At 32.9% G+C, this 21,219-nt stretch overlaps 3 protein-coding genes across 4 annotated transcripts; all 3 read right to left on the bottom strand.

Annotated features, from left to right (window-relative positions):
- Positions 1 to 439: 439 nt before the first annotated feature.
- Positions 440 to 2,752, bottom strand: LOC18097974 (UPF0481 protein At3g47200). The gene has a single exon (XM_024599012.2). The coding sequence runs from the start codon at positions 2,155 to 2,157 to the stop codon at positions 781 to 783; it is 1,377 nt and encodes a 458-aa protein (XP_024454780.1). The 5' UTR covers positions 2,158 to 2,752; the 3' UTR covers positions 440 to 780.
- A 3,866-nt stretch (positions 2,753 to 6,618) lies between these two features.
- On the bottom strand, positions 6,619 to 7,876 carry LOC18097973 (dehydration-responsive element-binding protein 1B). Its single transcript, XM_024599381.2, has one exon. It carries the CDS (start codon positions 7,813 to 7,815, stop codon positions 6,958 to 6,960), a length of 858 nt encoding a protein of 285 aa, XP_024455149.1. The 5' UTR covers positions 7,816 to 7,876; the 3' UTR covers positions 6,619 to 6,957.
- A 7,908-nt stretch (positions 7,877 to 15,784) lies between these two features.
- Positions 15,785 to 21,205, bottom strand: LOC18097972 (uncharacterized). Of its 2 annotated transcripts, none has more exons than XM_052452484.1 (5): positions 19,334 to 21,205; positions 16,887 to 19,245; positions 16,554 to 16,664; positions 16,158 to 16,238; positions 15,785 to 16,033 (listed from the first exon to the last, which is right to left on the bottom strand). In XM_052452484.1, the coding sequence occupies exons 2-5, from the start codon at positions 17,148 to 17,150 to the stop codon at positions 15,959 to 15,961; spliced, it is 531 nt and encodes a 176-aa protein (XP_052308444.1). In that variant the 5' UTR covers positions 17,151 to 19,245; positions 19,334 to 21,205; the 3' UTR covers positions 15,785 to 15,958. The 2 variants fall into 2 exon arrangements, with proteins under 2 accessions (XP_052308444.1, XP_052308445.1); XM_052452485.1 differs by having other exon boundaries at positions 16,887 to 17,320.
- Positions 21,206 to 21,219: the final 14 nt, after the last annotated feature.

The raw sequence follows: 21,219 nt of genomic DNA, 5'->3' as shown, positions 1-21,219 counted from the left end.
TGAGAAATAAATTTAAAGGGCTCGTAAATTTTTCAAAAGTTTATTTTGGCATAGGAGTTTAATGATAGCTATTTAGTATTTACACACTTATTGTCATTCAACCGAGCGCTTTTTTTTTTAAAAAAATAAAATAAATAATAATAGTAATAATAATAATAAGCATGATATTTTTACAAAATCAATGTTTTAATTATTCAACAATCTTTTTTTTTCATTTATAGATCTTGATCCTTTATTCTTTTTTCCTCATTTTTAATTGAAAAACGACTTTATAAACATTTTATTGGATGTAATACGTATGTTTGAATTAATTTGTGTGATGAAAAATTAATAATCTTATGATAATAAAATATTAATTAATTTTCAAAGGAGTTAAGAATTTTAAATTCAAATTAGAGATGATATGGTTCTAACACTAAATTTATTTTGTCAAACTTAATACAACCAAGCAAAGATAATTATATTGACTTATCCATTAATCAATATGAGATTTTCAAAATAATCATTGAACAACAATAATTTTTTGAGCACTCATTGCAACAAAGTTACCTAGTCTTCATCCGTTTTCCTTTGTCAAATTAGGCGCAGAAAAATGATTCTGAGCAAGCAAAAGCCTAATGTACAACTGTCATCATGCATAAGCTTCATGAAAACTATCATTACTTGGGACTGCAGACTACAGAGTTTTGGTAAAACAGCAAAGAGTTGCAAGGAGAATGGTTTTTCATCGCTCAGTGGATCCCGATTATACAATTTGCAAGATAGAACAGCAGGATGTAATTATTGTTTAGGAGGACGGAAATATCCATAGAAAGCAAAGAAGGCCTGTATCATAGTGAGGATGAGTAGAACAACTGCAGCTAAAGCTGATATGAAGGACCATGGGGTGTCAAAATAAGTATGCATGAACCCTGCCCATCTAACATGCCAATTGTTGCTGTAGTGCTCGTTGACATCCTCAAACACTTTTGACAGGTAACTCCTCTGAATATCAAAAGTAACATCCTTGCCAACATTATTAAAGAAACGAGCAACTTCCTCGTCGGTTCCGAAGTAATTCTCAACTATTTTGTAATCACATAAAAACCCCGCATCACTAGGGGCGTTGATGAGGCAGCCCATGAAGGTAACATAACTTGTAATGTGGTTTGAGCAATGGTTATAGCATTGTTCAAATGCAACACAATTGAGTATGACAGACGTGGTGAAATCATCTACTGTTAAAAGTGGGATTTCAAGGACTCCATTGCTGAATTCGATGTCCAAGAAGCTGTCAGTCTCCCTTGGCTTGAACTTTATTCCAGCTTGATGGAGCTTCTTGGCAGATTGAATCAATTGAAGGAATGGACTGATCTTTCCAGGCACTTCTTGGGATGAAGGGATGATAGTCGACCGAAACAAATCTAGTAAATGCTTCCCCCTAATGTCTTTATACCTTCTTAGGACTTCAGGAGGTCTTTGAGCAGCATAATCAAAGAATTCCAAGGCTAGTTCCGCAAGGGATGAAACATTTTGTTTTCTTGAAGATAAGATTGAGGTCTCGAACAGTGTTTCAAGAACAAAGAAGGGAATTTGGTTCTCTAACCTGAGAAGATCACGCATGATAAAGAAAAACATCCGTGTCATATTGAATATAGGGTCATCAATATCTGTTTGCACTATCCCTCCAACGATGCAGAAGAGCTCAATAATGAAACATCCATCGAGCACCATCATCTCAATGAATTCTTGTCTGCTACATTCAATAGTCTCAGAGTAACAATCTCTTATCTTCTCCTCAATCGGTGCTATGGCTTTGAAGAAGTCGTTGATTCCAATACCATGTTGCTGTGTTCGAGCAAGAACACCACCAAGAAACCTCCATTTGTGTTCTTCGATCATCTTGAGATGCACTTTGCCATGGTGGTAAGGACCAATGGAGACAATATGGGGCTGATAGGCCATCTTGTTAATCTCGAAGAGGCTTTGAGGCACTCTAAAGATGCAACAAGAGCTCTTGCCGGCTGAATTGTTTAACAATTTTGGCAATAGCTTAGTCTTTGTTTCCACTGATTTTAGCCATTGCCTGTCTGCCTCCGTGATGCTAGTGACATGATCATCAGAGGTTCCTGCATTTTCCTGTATTTGGTCTCCGATGAACCTTAATTCTATTTCCATGTATTTCTTCAGAGAATTTCAGCAGATTCTAAACACAATTCACATAATAATCTTATTCAGACTCTAAAATCCCCCTAGTAATTTCTTAGAATGGAAGAAACCTGAAAAAAAAAAGAGAAGATAAAGCTCAAAGTTCGGAGGAAAGTTCCGGCATTTTTCCAACTTGTATTGGTTTCCATTAAACTATTCTGAGGTCAATTTATTTATTTTATAAATTTATACTTCGTAGATTTCTTGCTGGACATTTCAAACCTTCTCTGCAGAAGATACAAAACTATTCCTAGCTTCTGCCCGACCTCTGGACTTGTTCTCAAGACGTCAAAATATGATTATATCCAATAAAATATTCAGATTGAGTAGTTTCAAGGAAATAGAACAAGGTGGTTTACAATATAATAATACAATCAAACTTCTTCATCTCTCATTACATTAATATCTAAAACAGCAGGAGGCAACCTCCTGAACATATGTTCCCGAGTTCAACTGGAAAATCAAGTTGTAACTGCTACTCGGTTTCTCCTAGCCTTCTCTGATGTAAGACAAGATGCCATGAAAGCATGACTAATGCCTAGTGGGTTCGGCATTGGACCCTCCATGACGTGCACAACAACCTTCAAAGCAATATTGCTAGTCAACGTAATGGTGACATTATTATAAGAAAACTAAGCTTTGTCTGCTTGCCCGTCCCCTCGAACGATAATGGAGCTGGAAGCTCCTATGAAACTTTCACGAATTCCGCCCAGCCACAAAAAAACTTGGATCCAAGGATGCCACGAAGCATTGCAGGCTGAAAAAATAAAATAAAATAAAATCATAACAACCAACATGTTAGCAGGGAGCGCATTATTAAAATTAAGATTATTTGAAATAGAGATTAGTATACAAATTAATTAGCATTTGTTCTTTTTATATATTTTTAATTACTACATCACAAATAAACATATTTAAAATAAATCTCAAATTATAATAATACATGTTTTATCTTAAGAGATTTTAAGATATAATATATAGTTTTTTTTTTTAAATAAAGCTTTTCAACTAAATCTTTTCAGGTGAATTTCATATAACTTCTGAATTTAGTTTTTATATGAGCTATCCTCTTTTGGATGTATTAACTAAAATCAAGGATATAATTATACAATTATACATATAAAGACTTACTGTACACAACTTTTAAGATATAATAACATATAAGATACTTATCTTATTAATAAAAGATGCATTTTTTACATCAATATGTGACTTCTTAATTTTTTATTGAAAAAAATAAATAGAAGTGCATATAAAATAAATATATTTTATTTAGACATTAAATTAATATAATTAAATATATAAAAATAAATTGAAAACTTATTTTAGCAATTTCTAAGGATAATATAACATTGGTATCGATGGCTTTTATGTACTTCCACCAAGAACGAACCGAGCTTATACGCGCCTCGCCCAGATTACGGCTGATTCTCGTGAGATACGGACCTCTTGAAAGCCCACAACGAAGTATGAAGAAGGGAATGATGTGTTCGTTTGAAGATTTCAGCCCATTTACTGGGCATACTTTTATTTCGGTCTTGTTTGGGCCTATTGGACCGTCTCCAGGAACAAATTTTTTTGAAGAAAATGACTGATATTTTTTGTGATGCATTTTAATTATTATCGACCGAGAATTCACTTTTTTGTTTCTAATGTACAGTTATTATTTAATTTATCGAAACAAATTTATTTAATTGGCTATTAATCGGACCATACATAACTAAACTGATAAGAAATCTTAGGTTTTTTCTTTATACAATTTTAATTGATAATTAAGAGAATTTACTTTAATAAAAAAAAAACACTAAAAGAGATATTATATTATATTTCTCCTCACAAAACACTACTCATTAGAATAATTTTTTCCTTAATCAATTTTTTTTTATCTTTTAATATTAAATTTATTTATTTTATTGGATTCTCTCACTCTCATGACATGAATTATAGGTTTGGTGGATTATCCCAGTTGACTCAGGTTTTTTTTAATTAACTTTTTTTTTATTTTATCATTTAATATTGGGTTGATTGAGAATTAAACTTTATGATTTATTTTGTTTGCTTTCTATTAGGTTATTCCAACCACATGACCTAAGAATGATGCTTACTTGGTTACCTCGAGTTGACTCGGATCATTATTTGTGTCCTTTTTATTTATTTAATTTTTTTTAATTTTATTATTCAATATTGAGTCTGTTGAGAATTGAGTTTCATAATCTATTTTGACTTACTTTCTATGAGAATATATTGGTCTCGTAATCAAGGTCGTAGGTTTTGATAATTTTACCCAGGTTAAATCAAGTTGTTTTTTTTTTTTTTCTAAGAGATTATCTTGGTCTCGTGGCCCGGATCACAGGTTATTCAACATTGAATTTGTTTTTTTTATTGAGTTACCCCTTTCTTCTAACTTAAGTCGCGAGTTTGACGGGTTAACCCAGTTGACTCAATTTTTTTTATTAAATTTTTCTGAATATCATCATTTAATATCGTGTTTGATTGGGAATTAGGCTTCATTATTTTATTTTTTATTAGATTATCCTAGTCTCATGACCTGAAAATAGTGTTAAAAAAGTTAACTCAGGTCGCGACTTGGCTTATTTTTTGTGTTATTTATTACTTAAATTTTTTACAAATCTCATTGTTCAATATTGGTTCTGACATGATCGATTGGTAATTAAGGTTCATAAATTATGTTGATTTATTCTCTATAGGGTTATATTAATCTCATGATCAGAGTTATCGATTTAGCAGGTTAACCTGTGCTAAATCAGGTTATTTTTTTTTTCTATAAAGTTATCATGGTTTTATGATCATGATTATGGGTTTGAGGAATTGACTCAGGTTGTTTTTATGTTCTTTTTTAAATTGATTTTTTTAATCACATCATTCAATATTGGGTTTTTTAAATCACATCATTCACATAAAAAAATAAATTAATAACATCTAAATATTTCTTTTTACGTTCAATAAAATTTTAACCAGACCCGTAGCATATCGCAAGTCAATAATCTAGTACTCACTAACCATACTAAACTTTAAAAATAACTTATAATATATGAATATTGGAATAGGTTCTCTATAATGCATGTCATTATCATTGTAAAAAAAAATAAATCATGATGCTTGCGTATATATCTAAACGGAGGCATGATATAAATGCATTTGGCTTTTTGTAAATTGGGCAAGTATAAATGTTCTTTAGCATAGAAAGATCGAAACTTTAGTGGTTAAAGTTTAAAATTTTTAATTTTGTAAATCTTAGGTTCAAATTCTATCAGTGGTGAAGTAAGAAGATTTAAAAATTGAGGAAATTAATTACATAAATCGTGTGTGTATATATATATATATATATATATATATAATGATAACAATCACTTCTTCCTCTAGCTATATATATATAAATCATGTTAGGAAAAACCTAATCTAGCTAAATTAACTCCTAGCTCATACTAGCATGACAAATATATCATGTCATGGGATCCATTAATTTCTAAGTCCCACTATCGATCGAGCACACGAAACTTGGTGCACATTTATCACGTACATAATTACAAAAAAAATTTCGGAAACACGAAACAAAATTTTCTTCCTTCCTTTCTATTACAATATTCTCTTCTCACATGCCTAGCTTTGGGCACTTACGTTTGAAAGCTGTAAATGGCGTGGGGACACACAATTTGTCCTCTGTCTGAGCCTCTAGAAAGAAAGCTTTCTAGGGTTTTTCTTAGGTGAAGATACAGTTTTCCTCTCTTGCGGCTCCTAAGAGTAGATTTGTGTATAATTTGTACTTCGGGAGTCCAGAAGAAGACAGTTAAGTGTTCGGTTGTTTGGTGTTGTAGCCTGATGGATACTCTAGGCTTCTACAAAAGATGCTGCGCAAGGAATGAGGGGGTTATAATTTCCTTTGAAAATTGGCATCTACTCATGTGGCCTGATCGTCGACGAGCTTGTCTAGGGAGGACCATACGTTGGCATGTCTTCAGGTTAATTATTCCAGAGACCGAGGTGGTTTTATCCGGCCGAAAGATGATCTCTGGGTATTTTATTTTTATTCAAAAGATAGTTACCAGTGACCAAAAATCAAATAAGATACTGATTCCATAAAAGTGTACTGTGAAGACATGAGATAAATATAAATATATAGTAGGATAATTATAAAGAAAACTGTGAAAACATCTAGTGTACACACACACACACACACACTTAATAAGCATGAAAAGATATTTTTGTAATATAAATTAAATTCTTGCTTAACCTGGCCTGAAAAAATGGCTTTGTTAATTTGTTATTATATGCTAAACAAACCCTAACTTCGTAAGTATTTCCGATAGGGCAGAGGGTGTAGGCATATCGATCACATATAGTTGATCTTTATACTAAAATTCAAATATACGGATCAGATTCTCTCAACATAACATAAATCGAAGTAAAAAAGGGAAAGTTAAATCTAGTTTGTGGTTTAATAATTAAGCAGATCATGTTTAAATACAGAAGAGGATTAATGCAAACCATCAGCTATATAGCCTATGAACATGAAAATTAAGAAGACATTAATATTGTTAGGGGGTTTGAGATCTATAGCTAAAACTTGAGGTTCTTGAGATTTTATACCTTGAAGATCTCAAACATGAATCCTAAGAAAGCTGGATATACTGAAGGATCAAGAATTGTCCTAACTTTATTATGTACTAGTCTATAGCCGCATGCATGATAAATCAAAAACAAATTAATTAAGAAGCAAAACATCTTAAATTATGATCACCAAGAATCTAGCTAGTCCTCCTCCCATAATGTCAAGTCCGTAGAACACGCCATGTCATCCCAATTAAATCCTCTTTGCATAACTGGTGGGGTTAGGATCAAACCCTCTGCCATGCTATCAAGTAATCCTGGCATGTTAAACAATGCCTCCTCATCAAAGAACAGTGCATTGGGTTGATGGGACACCTTCTCCGAGCAATTGTTAGGGCATGACATCATGACCATTGAAAAAGGGTCATCATTAAGAGCCTTCTTTCCATATACCTCAACACCTTGCATGCCAATTAATGAAGGTTTGAAAACATTTTCTATGCCCTTCTCATGTGGATTGAGATCGCTTAAAGCTGGACTCAAAACTTTACTTGAGCTTGTCACGCATGAAAAGTTCTTATGATGAGATGGTGAGGGGGGAGAACACAAAGAAGCACTAGGTATAAAGGCCTCAACAGCATCACGCGCAGCTCTTCGTATATCTCCAGCAGAAGACGACTTCGCTCGAGGAAGTATCAAAGCTGAATCAGGAAAATTTAAAGTAGCAGTTTCTCCCTTCAGTGCTAAGGCAGCAACGTCATGTGCCCTAGCTGCCATTTCTGGGCTAGTGAAGGTCCCTAACCAAATTCTTGATTTCTTGTTCGGTTCTCGCACTTCACATACCCATTTATTCCCATTTCTCTTCCGTACCCCCCTATATACCGGGTGCCGAGTCTCCTTGAACTTCTTCCTTCCTGCTTTCTTCTTCTTCAAGACTGTAACCGGCCTTTCTTGTGCTTGCTTTAGATTATAAATATAATTAATAGGGTTGTTGCATGGCTTGCATGATAAATTTTGACGCAATGAAGATATTGATGGTGAGTGATTCTCAAATTCCATTTAGACATTAAACAAAAGGAGAATCTAATTGTTCAAAGCAATGCAAGTCAAGCTTGATAGAGTGAGCTTGCAATGCTTATATATATTAGTAAGTGAAATAGCTAGGAGAGTGTCATTGCCATTGTCCATGGGATTAATTCATTTGACCATTTCAAATTCCTCTGAGAAATGTTCAATCCGCGCAGTAGACTAGGAAAACAAACACGGTTTTTACACGAGCAACACACTGAGGATCAGTTTTCCACATTTGTAAATCAATTAAAATCATGAGGTCTACATCTAGTAGAGTTTGAATTATTAATAAGAGGCAGGTTAATGGGACCAGTAGTACTGTTGTCTCTCAAAAGACCAGGCCACCTTGATTAATGTTGATGCGGACCGCTTCCTGGTTTAGATCATCTGATGGGGGCACCACCTGATACGTACACTGATGTGTATATGGAGATTCATTGAATTTTTATAAAAAAAATCTATCGAAAAAACTATTTTATAAAGATTTTTTTAAAAAAAAACTTGAGTTCTTTCATGGAAAATAAACTTAAAAAAGATTTGGGCATACTCTAAAGTAGCTTAACTATCTTTTACTGTAATTCAATTAATATAAGTATGTGTAGTTGCTGTGATATATCAGACATCCAACAATATGAATTGCACCTAAAATCATATATATATATATATATATATAAAACATGGCATTTAATTACTTTTTATTCCTTCATGGATAATATTAACTTTGTGATATATCAGACATGTAACAATATGAATTGCACCTAAAATCATATAAAAAAATAAAACATGGCATTTACTTCTTAGTTTAATATATATTTACTTCCAGTAGATGAAATTAAAACGTGTCACCAAAAGTTTTCCAAAAATAAAACTTCTGAGCCCACTATGGCAATCAATCGTCCTGTTTTTCTCTGTGACTTGATCGATCTTGGTAAGGCGACCACTACTTTTTCCTAACCCTTTTGAACTTTCTAATTAAACCAATATGGTACACTAAATGTGAAAATTTGAATATATTTAGAGTAATACAGACATGAGTAGTTGAACAATCTTATCAAGAATTTGCTCATTAATTAATTAATGACTAACCCTGTTACGTTTTCGTCCATCACCTTTATATATCTTCCATGGTGGGAATTGATCCTGTAACGATCCCCGGTGGACAAAATATAGCTTGTAATCAATGACACTACCCTTTCACGCTGACCAAAGACGACTATAATATTATCCATGCATGTGCGTCAATTTGAACTATCAAAAATTAAGCTTTGACATTTTAGCCGTGTCTCGAGACTATGAGGTATGAACTCACTGAAACATAAAACAAGAAATATGCATAGTCCAAGGTTGTCCCGACCGAAATTGAAAGAGCTTCACAATTCTTTGTTAATTTGCTTTCAGATGCTGATTTAGCAATGGATTGGCAACGGATTATGTATATATTAAATTTTTAATATTAGCAATGGATTTATAAATTAGCAATGAAAAATTCTTTGTTAAAAAGGAATGAATATTTTTTAAAAAAATTAATATATTAAGAATCAACAATGGATTTTTCATTTCTAATATGGTAGCAAAAATTTTACAATGAAAAAATATGTTGCTGCTAAAAAGAAAAGATTAGAATTACACTTTTATGAAAAGAAAGTGAAAAATAATTGTGAATTAATAATTAATCAGTGCACGCATACCTTGGAAAACCAAAAACCAACTCACCAACTCATGCAGACATACCAATCTCATGAGAGAAACCTTTCATTCTCTAGAAAAAAAACCCTAACCCACACATATGTTCCCTTCTTCCTTCTCTAAAAACCCCATGTACTTTCTTCCTTCTACAAAAACCCCATCTGTCACATTCTTACTTTCATCTTTGATAAATCTATGCTTCCAAGGCGCGACAATCTTATTATCTTAAAGGACCAGATAACATATTAACAAGTATATTAAAGGACTCCAACTTTCAAGGAAAAAATTCAGTGCATCAAAGATAACAGGTATAATTAGGAACCTATATATATGCATATTTCTTCTTGAAGATTAAGTCTTACTTGTGTTGTTAGTGATCTTACACATGAGAAAACTATTGGAGTTTAGATTTTATTTCTCTGCAATAAACTTATTTAAAATAAAAATATGGGTTTTTCTTGTCTCATATCTTTACATTCCAGCAACTATACATGTAAAGTGGCCTTTTACTTTCAAAAATATAGTTAGTGTAGTCTGGTTTGCACAAATGAAATGTTAATATGTTATAGGCTACTTTTGAAAGACTTGTTTTTTTTGTTGTTTTTTTATGTTTTCAAATCTGAATATTAAGGATAAACACAAGTCAACGGTGACCAGATGACACCCAAAAATGACCACTGTGGGAGAATCAGTTGTCGCAGGTTGATGTCTCTCTCACCAGCTAGGTATATAGAATATTGTATGCATATAAACTAACTATTTTTCATTAGCATGAAGTTACTAACAAGTCCTATATCAAGGCATAATAGATATTCACATAATTATCAAAGTAATGTATATCATATCGAATAGGATTTAGTTCAACAGAATACAAGTGCAAATTCAAGAATAGATAAGTACTCGAAAAATAAAACAACATATATAAATACTCAATAAATTAACTAGTTGTACTCATCATATAATCGACATACATATTTATTTATATTACATACATATTAAAGATTATCTCACTCACCTGGAAAATTTAGAACTAAAAGGAATATCAGATGAAAGACCCGAAAATTCTATTGAGGATCATTAGGAGAACCTACAACAAATATACGGAATATACTATAAAAAAACACAAATAAAATATTTCAATGCATAAAATAAAAACAGGTCTAGCTTCTTAAGTTTAGGGACTAAAGCGATAATTTTTCAAAAATAGGGACTAAAACATAATTTTACCAAAATTGAAGGATCAAATTGTAAATACATAACCATATTGAAATTTCACCCATAAACCATCCTTAATTATGTTCAGAAACGAACCAAGGACCTAAATTTAATTTTTAAAAAAAGTCTAGGGACTAAAATGTAAATTCCTAAAATTGAGGGACCAAGCTCAAAATATCCCAAATCAATTATCAAACTGAGATTCATCATCCTTAACCTCATAATAATAATTCCCAGAATCTCAAAATATATTTAGGGGTCAAATTATAAATTTTTAAAGTTTAGGGATTAAACTATAATTTTCATAAATCAATGACTAAAATAAAATTTTATCATCTTCAACCTCAAGACCATTCTGTCTAGATTTTCCAGCAAAGTTGAAACAAATTTCTTAACCCATAAAAAATCAATTAAATAAATCAATTCACTAATTCTTATTTCTAACAACACAGCCAAAATCAATCACTTAACCTTAAATCCTTAATAATCATGAATCAATCTTAACACTATAAACTTCAAATCCTTATAAATCATAATATCTTCTTTAATCCTTCCATAAACAAACCATAATAAAAAATAGCATGAAAGGGAACTCATTTACTTGTTACATTCACCTTTCTTAAACTCAAAAACTCTAGATCAAAAATTGAAATTCTTGGTTTGACGAGAGGAGGGTTACGACAATCACAAGAATTAGAAGAGAGGAAAATAATTTTTATGCAACTTTTCCTTATATACTTATAACATAGGCCACGACCAGTGACCCGACCGTTGCCCTAGATCGACCTTTAAATTGGGTTTTAAAATCATGATAATAATTGTTTTTAATTTTTCATGTCTTAGTTGAATAATTTTAGAATTAAGAGCTTTTTACAAGGATATTTTAGAAATATCACTCCAAAACTATCCCAGAAATAGATTTATTTTTATATCTTTGTTTCTATCTCTTCAACCAAATATATTTTTGTCTCCACTATCTCCGCCCATTCTGTCTCAGGACAGTAACCAACACTATTTAAGTGATCAGATTAACATTAGAAGTGTTTTACTATATTTTCAAGAAAGTAATATTAGTTTTATTATCTTGTAACACTTTGATCTAGCTAGCTAGCTAGGAATTAGTTGAACCGAATTGCTATAAAATAAATGTAATGTTTACCTCCTCTAGATTTTTTATTTTAGTTCTTAATTAATATATGAATTAAAACATGACTAGTCATATCTTGTCTTCATCCTAATTTATAGGCTTGAAGGTAAAGTGGTAGTGATCATTGATAGGTCTAGTATAGGCAGAATAAAAGGAATGCTAATTTGGTTAACAATATACTACGCATTTCAATTTATTTCAATCATATACTTGTTAAAAAAACATTAATGGTATATTTCACAAAATTTTACAGTTCAAATTTTATCTTGCTGTGAATGATTTGCAGTTTATACCTGTTAGAGCATATCAAGAAAAGTGTTAGATTTGAGGTTGCAATCTTATATTTACTTCCCTTTTTTATTTATTACTATATCTCTTCCTTTTAGTTAAATTGATGCTATTAATTTACATTATTAATTTCTTAACACTACTACTCTTGCTCATCTTTTTTTTTTTCTAATTTCATATCGATAAACCATCCATATCACATTACTTACTTGCATTTAGAGTTGCCAAGTTTTTGGGTTGTTCACATTAGGTCCTCTTGGTTTGTCAACGCAACTTAAAACTCCGTATAGATTTTGGGATATAACTCGATTCATATAAAAATTGTATAGTCATTGAATATACTGATTCATGATTGCTTGATGGTAGAGAATGGGCAAGAAAATAAATGGTAGATTTTGTTTAAATTGACTTTTCAGATCATCTTGCCAATGGTTTTTTTATATCTTGAGATTTTATTTCATTTTTTTCCATTCATAATTTTAATTTAGATTGCCTTTTATAACTTATGAGCTAGTAATTAACAAAGTTATTTTGATTATTTATTATATAAAGTTTTAAATATAGATTACAAAAAATATTAAATGATATTCTAAAATTTTTGTTGGTTTTAATTATGTTAATTAGATTAATATGGACAATTGATCATGAATACATTGTCGTTGTAGGGATGGTCATATTAATTTGTTTTGAATTTATTGCCGGTGCAAGAAGATTTATCAAATATAAACCAAGGTATGTCGACACCTATATCTTCATCGATGTTGTCACATATGGCTCCACATATGACAACACCAATGTATCCTCCATCTATACCAATATATCGGTCTATCTTATGATGGTCAACATTATCTTAATTCATTTCCACCATGCACCATCTCTATGATTAGAATATATTTATTAAATTGTGATTTATTTATATTGATATAAGTCTAACATGATTTTGAAATTTATTTTTATTTGACTTGTTATTGTTCTTAAAATATTTTCTAGTATTAATTTATGTTCTTCATATATTGTCATAACCCAAATTTGGTCCCTCATTTTATATTTTGAAAAAATAAAAAAAAATGTATTATTATCATAAGAGGAATTTTACTTGTCATAAATTTACTAGAACAAGTCGTCTGGTGTTTGTTTTTACTTGTGAATAGCTTCCGGCAACAGATTTTTAAGTTGCTTATCATTAGAGGAATTGAGGATTTCCCTCACATTATCTATCAACAGCTTCACATCCTTGTTTTTTGACGGCACAAAGAGAGATCTAGTAGAGTCATGTCCTTTTACATCTGACATGTAAACTCTCAGGAAATTATAAAACTCCCGGGCACCGATGGCTTGCCGCAAACCTCGAGTATATTAATCCACATAATTATAATTGTAGATCTCAAAGATCGATTTCACCAAGTAATCCAGCTTTCATCATTCTATCTTCTCTTTGTTTCACATACCGATCCAGTACAGGAAATCGATATCTACACACGAAAAACAACAATCAGCATTTATTGTTTTTTGGTTTGAATCCACCCATGAATGGCCAAAAAAGAGCGTGATAACTCATAAGTGAGTTTGTGAGCTATCCTACCCATTATATCTGAGCTTAGTCAAGCGCAAAGTCCATACTTTTTTTAACTTTAAAAAATCTTAGGCTCTCTTTAATTTTATCTTGATAAATAAAGGATATTTTATCCCGATAAGTGAAGAATATTTTATCCTAACGAGTCATAGATATTTTAGTGACACTTCAAAATCTTTCTTTTTGATAAAGAGTGCTTAAGAGTTATAAAAGAGGGGGGAAGATCCTTCAAGAGGAGGTTAAATTTTTCTCTATTACAAATGTCATATCTATTTTTAGGGTTTTCTATATATTATAACTGTTTTTTTCTCTCAAATGATATTGATCATTTAATTATTAGAAAGGTCTCTAATTATAAAAAAGATGACATTTTGCATGTATAAATCATGATTCATCAGCTATCTTGCCAAGAAATGACATATTAAATTATCAGAATTAAAAGATTAATTAAATATCTCAAATACCAACTTGGCCTATAAGCCCAGGAGATAAATTCGGACCTCGTCTCAATATAACCTATAACTATCGAATTCAACCCTAATTCTTCCTTGTCACAATCAAGATGTTACATAACACAAGGGCATGCAAGTAGGATTAGTTTAATTTCTACAAATCAATATGGTGAAGCACCAATTCAAACTTTGGGATTGGCTTGACGGATCCAACTCCCATCCAGTTCAGTTATGAGCTAACTGGCTAAACCTAAGATGCTGTGACATTAATTTCATTTCTCCAGGAAAATTTCTAATTCTACCTAAATCCGGAAAAGCCCAGTAATTAGGGATCGATGCAGATAATTAGCAACATCCAATCTTCTTCAAGTAATATATATATAGTACTGCATTCCAAAGTTTTACAATGTGCTGATGCATGCCAAGACACCATGTAGCGAAGGTGTCAGGACTTTGTGAATCATGCGAGGAGGAAAGTACAAGTAAAACAGCAATTTAATTAAGAAGATGACCTAAAGGACTAAAATAAAAGTTACAAACAGAGGCAGGGTCGAAATGTAAAGAATATAAGGATGCAAATATAAACGGACTAATGGGGCAAAAAACATTGGGGGCTATATATATACTGTTTATGGAAATAACACTTAAAAGCGAGGTGAAATTGAAAATGTCTAGATGATGTGGCACTGACAAAAACAAAATATCAATATAAGAGAAAAATTCTCAGTGAAAATTAATAAGACTGTTTTGAAGAAAAATAAAGAAAGAAAAACCCAATTTAATTTCCACAACCTAGAAAACACATGTTGGAACCATAATTGTGAAATTTGAATTGGTTCAACGGTCGACCTGGGATATAAAATAGTTTGGATTGGAAGAAAAAATTAAAAAGTATTAAAAAATATGACAAATTCATCGACTTGATCTAGGCCTTTAATTCGTTAATTTTTTTAAAAAATAATCAAAATAATATTATCTTAATCATTACAAACAAAAAAAAATACAATCTACTCATTTTCTGAGCCTTACCCAAAATCCATCTTGAATTTGATTTTATAGTTGTTTGAAGAATATTGACAGTCCAATCTCAAATAATCATGATCAAAGAGTTAGTGAGCACCTTCAAAAAGAGGTGATGTCCATCACCGCGCTCACGAAATAGCTGATCTCTATCATCTTTTATTCAAGGAACCATACATAGGAGACAAGATAGAGTGCTTCAAGCGTACTTTTGTCAGAAAGTTGATCCTTCGACCAAGGCATTTCTTCTTTAAAAAAATTTCTTCCTTCAAAAACAATTATTGCTGGTGACATAATCTACGAACAGAGCGTGCAAGATTTGAAAATGCACATCATGACTGCAAACAACGAAATTTGGTGGCTTGTTACTGATACAATTAGGAAATCTTGATTCAATACCAGTTTCAAGATTGAAGAAACATTTGTTGAATTTGAATTTGACTACAAGAATGAGAACTTTTAAATTTTACATGTGAGCAGCGCCGACCACCTCTATGGTGGGCACTTATATTTTGATGATTTATTAATTAATTTAGAGTTTAGATCATATATTGGTTGACCCGACCAATCTCCAACTCGAGCCTTAATTCATAACGTCTATAACTATGAGAGAAAATGTTCATGAAAAAACCACTGAAATTCGAAAATAAAAATCATAGAAATAACGAGATGTACACCAAATTCCAAGGACGTGATTCTAGTTTCAACAAATTAGCACAACAATGGCTGGCTATTGCTATTTGCAAAACCTCAGCTTAAAGTTTCAATATTTTTGCTCAGTTCCTCCAGTTTCTTCATCCTCAGTTTCTCACTTTCACTCGCCAGCTAACCAACCAGTTGATAAAAAGAAAAGAAGAGAAAGAAATATGTTAGTAATTAAAATCGAGATCAAGTACTAATCAAGCATCAATTAATCAAGTTTATAAGAACTAATATAATAATTAATTACCTCCACTAATTTGGAAACCAGCTGAGCTTTTTCTTTGTTCTTTTCATTAAAGGCTTCCAGGGCTTCTTTGTATTCTCTTTCCTGGAATCATATAAATATTCTGAGAGGCCACTCATATCCTTTGCTTCATGCATAATTAACTAGTGTATAAATTTGTGATCAAAGTTAACTAAGAAGCATTAAAATATTCCATGAATATTTTCTTGTTCTTAAGGTGGCAACAGGATCAAACTACAGTCCTGCCGTAGTGATCATGCAGTTGAAAATCCATTAAACTATTCTACAAATTCTAGATAATTGAGTTTTTATTTGATAATTTAGTAAAAGCATTGGACTGTCTGATTTGTATAGTGTCTTTATCGTTGCAAAAGAAACAAGCCAAAATCTTAATCTCACCTTCTTCTGGCAACTCAGTCCTAGAGGCTTCAGCTCCCTGTTGACTGTGTCAATCCTCTTACGTACCATCGAAACTTCCTTTCTCATTGGATCTGTCAGGGCTTCAAGCTCCTACAAAATATATTTTTTTTCCCTTTAAAAATCACAATAATCTCCAAAAAAAGAAAAACAGCACACATAAATAAGAAAAAAGAAATTAAATTAAATTTTCCTTGCTGTGATCTCCCCGCAGCAATGCATTAAATTAACGAAGGGGAAATTGATGGCAAGTAAAATATGTGTAAGAAATAATAATAACAAGTAAATAATATGTAATTATTATGATAAACTTACTTCACGAATTTCTGCTAATCGTTTAGTTGCTTCTTCCGCACGTCCTAAGTGAGCATGAACCTTGTCTCTGACTTCCATCTTCTTCTTCTCAATCTCTTCTTCTTTCGCCCTAAACATAGCCACTGCTGATCTTGACATCTCATCATCCTTATCATCCCTTGATAGTGGGCTTTCACTGATATTACTGATAATACCTGAGTTCTTCATCATTCTGATCTGCATTTGTGATTGTTGTTGCTCCAATATTGGTTTTTGTGTCGTCATTTTTTACCCTCTTTGTTTCTCTTCTTTCTTGTAATGCTGCTGCTGCTTCCTTACCTTGTGTCTCTCTTGTTTCTTTGCTCTTCTTTCTCTTTGGTATGATTGCTTTCTTTCTCTTATTGTAGGTGGTTAGAAACAAAAGCTGGCTTTAAAGCTGTGAAACCTCTTGCTTACTTCACAACAAAAACAAATACTAAATTGAGCTGAATGACCAATCTGCCTAATCTCCTTTAATCATTAAGGTAAAAAGAGGATTTCATCTTTGTTGAATGAAGACTTAACTTTGAAAAATCCCCATAACCTTCTTTTTCACCTTTACTCAAAATGAACATGACCACAAATTATGGTATCGAAATCTCATTTTTGAGCTTGTGTATTTGATAGATGACTACACGGGCCTCCTCTGGTAGATGGATATTTTCTTAAGTTGGTATCTCAACAAATTTATTTTAGCTAAATACCAAGTCTCGTTGATTCAGTATCCTTGTATACACTGACAAGACAGATATACTTAAGTAGAGGTGTTTTTAGTGTAATCAATACAATACTTACCATGTCTTGAAGGGTAATGCCAAATGATAGTAGATTAATTAGTAGCATAATACATCATTATCAAGTGTATATTTGAAGAAATAGAGTACTATCATAGGCAATCGATTCTTTTTCAAATTCTTATGCATAATACTAATTATGTAGATATGATGTAATTGAGTTAGATTTGGTTGAAGGGTCTTTAAGCAGAGGTAAATATTCTTTTTTCCAAGAAGAAGGGTGCTTTAGGTGGAAGTTTTGTCTGTGGAGTGGACAGTAAGGGCTCACCTACACTATTCATTTTCTCGAGAGCCTTAAGGGACAAGACAGATTAGGAGAGATTGCAGAGCTAGCTTGCCTTTATTACATATCATTACCCTCCCATTTTTTAAACTGTAACTAAGAATCTTCACTTTAACACTTCTAATCTTTTTGGTTTTCGATGTCTTGTATTGCTACAGATTTTGATCAACACTCCTTAAGGGACTTCGACATTTGTTTTGCAATTTCAAGACATGAAAGAAATTCAAATCATTTTGGCTGTGATTAAGGATGTAAGTTTTCTAAGGCAAGCCTTGGAATATCCCCAGCTTTTAAGTTAATATCATTTTATCCTCATATAATTTTATTTTTTTGTCAATTTTGTTCCTAAACAATTTTGATTACTCAATTGGGGCCTTCTATTAGAATTCTTTAACATAAAATGTTAAGATCCCTACAAAACAATGTTGTATATATAAAAGACAAGCATGAAATCCATGATCAAATATGGATGGAAATCCGTAATTGAGGTTTTCCCTTTTTCTTTCCTTACCTTTAATTTAAATGGAGGGACCAGGGATAATTCAATACATGAGAAAGTATCCACTTTTGATGGCCATGACTTTCCAGCTGAAAATGTTCACGGTTGTTGATTCAATCGAAGCAAATTTTGCTAGCCCCCTTTTTTATTCTGTTTTCTCAATTGTGGTGCTGCTTAGGCCCACATTGATTTTATGTTCAACAAATTTAACAGCCAACTGCCAACATTATCTTTGTATCTTCAAGAACTCAAAAGGTTCTGAAGATTGCAGTGTCCCAAAATTTCTAGAAAGTAGAACTCTAGCTTTTGTATTTTGGCCGGCGCTGTGGTGTGAGCAGGGACGAGGCCAGTTCAAGCCAGCATGCAGGTGTGCCTGATTAACACTTGGCAGGTTTAAGTTCCCTTCCCTTTGTTCTTTTTTGGGGGAATTTGTAGATGTTGGCCAACTATCTCGAATTGTTTTTCCACATATCATTGTTTCAGAGACTTCTTTCTCTAGTGATAGTTTGTTGATTAATTGGTAAGGCTTTTATGGAGATCTTTGAAGAGACTTGAATTAAAATGCATCTACACCTTAAATAGAGAGGAATGGGAGAGAGGAGTTTACTCTATTGTATAATTCAATTTCAATCACTCGTATTTAAACCTTGTTTCAGCACCCAAAAAAAAAAGGTATCCAGCACATAATCACCGCAAAAGGCTTCACAAGCTTTATGCTGAGAGCAAAACTGTGAGGACTGAGTTCCAGCAAATTGGTATTCATGGCTACAATTGCACGAATTTGAAAACTCAGGGAGTGCCATCAAACACCATAGAAAATGTTCTATATGGCTCTATGGGAATCGCAACTTACCTGGATAAACTTGGTTTTGAGACCGAGAAACGATGCGTTGTGCAGACCAAGAATCTGTATAAAATAGGGCAAAGGTAAAGAGTGAGGCGTTTTCCTATTGATTTATTTCTGTACGGTACAGAACTAAAGATACAACTGACCTGCTTTTTGTTTTTTTCTTGGCAAAGAAATGGATGTATAGTCATTGACAATGAACTGTATGTTCAAATTATTGTGCTGTGTTACTTGAACACCTTTCATTATTCTGAATTGCAACAATCCAGTATCAAAATTGGATTGATTCTATTGAATCCCGATTTGAACAAGCCAAACTAAGACTGGCATAGAAGATCTGCAGAAACTTTTACTAAAATGGGGGGGAAAGGACCTCCCATTGAAGGTTCTAGTACTAACCTAGACACCAACGCTGTTGTTGTTAAGGTGTCCACACATACCAACCATCCCATATCAGTTCGGGGTACCCCTGTTGAGAGTCCCATTGGAGTTACCCCTGCCTTGGCTTCAATGATGCAACCGAACCAAGCCCTATAGCCTGGATTCTCAACTAAAGCTCAGTATAAAGGAGTTGCAACTCAGAGCCTACCCCAACCGAACCCTATGGCCACCATTTTCACTAACCAACCACTTGTTCCACATGTGCTTCTTCCCATATTCCACACACACCACCTTATATAGTTAACCTCCAAGATTTGGGTCTACGAATCTTGGCTCATTTGGGAGTGTAGTGGTGTGATTATAAACCCTATGGCCAACCCTAAGTTTGAATTCCCTAGGTTTAATATGGCACCAATCGTACATGGCTGATAAATTTGGTCTTCCTTTTGTTCAGCGGGTAGATTATGTTACGTGCTAGATTTGGAAGATGGGCTAAAAAATATATATCGGGTACATTCAAGCAGCAAGTTCAAGATGGGGATTTCTATGAATATTTGGAGCAGTTTGGTGATACGAGGACAAGAGTACCATTGACCGATTATTCAGACTTAAGAGTTCTTTATAGGAGGCCAGAAACCTGATCTACAATACGCTGCTATTCAAACTAAACCAAAGAATTTGGATGAGGCCATTGAACAAGTTGAGTTCAAACTCCCAAAACCAACCTTAGCCTATAAACACAACAACCGCCATCAAACCATCTCCCTTTTTACTCCCAAAGACACCCAACCCGCATACACACAAAATACCGAACCTGAACAAATCAACCCAAAAACACCAACCCTGCCAGAAAATCACTCAAAGAGCAGAAAAATGAGCCCAAGGGGAATGTTACTGGTGTGAAGTAGCTTACAGCCCAAACAACAAGTGTACGACGCAGGTTTTTCCCATTGAAGTGGGAGGTGGCACTGAGTGTGAAGAGAGCGGTGTGAGGAAGCTGAGTATGAAGAGGTGATAAATACAGAAACCCAATTTTCATGACATGCCTTAACATGGGTAACAGCTTACCAAACCATGAAAGTATGTGGGAAGGTGGGCGTGAGGCAGCTTTTGATTCTAATTAATATGGGCAATACACGTAATTTTATGGATGAAAAGGTTGCTGATCGTTCCCATCAAACCAGCACCTTTGCATATGTGAACATTGAAAATGAGGCAGCAGGGATGTATACAAAAGAAATATTTGCATTCTTTCTGGAGAAATTAGTATGTGGTTTTCCCTATCATCATAAAATAATTTCAGAAGTTGAAAGCATTTTCACATTTTTGGTTTGGAAGGGAAACAAGCAAGCTTGTCGGTTATTTTAATTTCATCAACTAATCTAGCCTTTCAGCCTCAAACGATATACAGTTAGTAGGGCACTAAACTAACCAGGTTTGCTTGTTGTTCAACAATCCCACGGTCAGGTTCTGAAAAACACTATGAAAACGATGCGGCATTCCAAACACAC

Source organism: Populus trichocarpa, chromosome 4, assembly GCF_000002775.5.
Source record: "Populus trichocarpa isolate Nisqually-1 chromosome 4, P.trichocarpa_v4.1, whole genome shotgun sequence".
NCBI classification, from domain to species: Eukaryota; Viridiplantae; Streptophyta; class Magnoliopsida; order Malpighiales; family Salicaceae; genus Populus; species Populus trichocarpa.
Note: the sequence above shows the minus strand (reverse complement) of the source record. Positions and strands in the feature narration are given on the sequence as shown.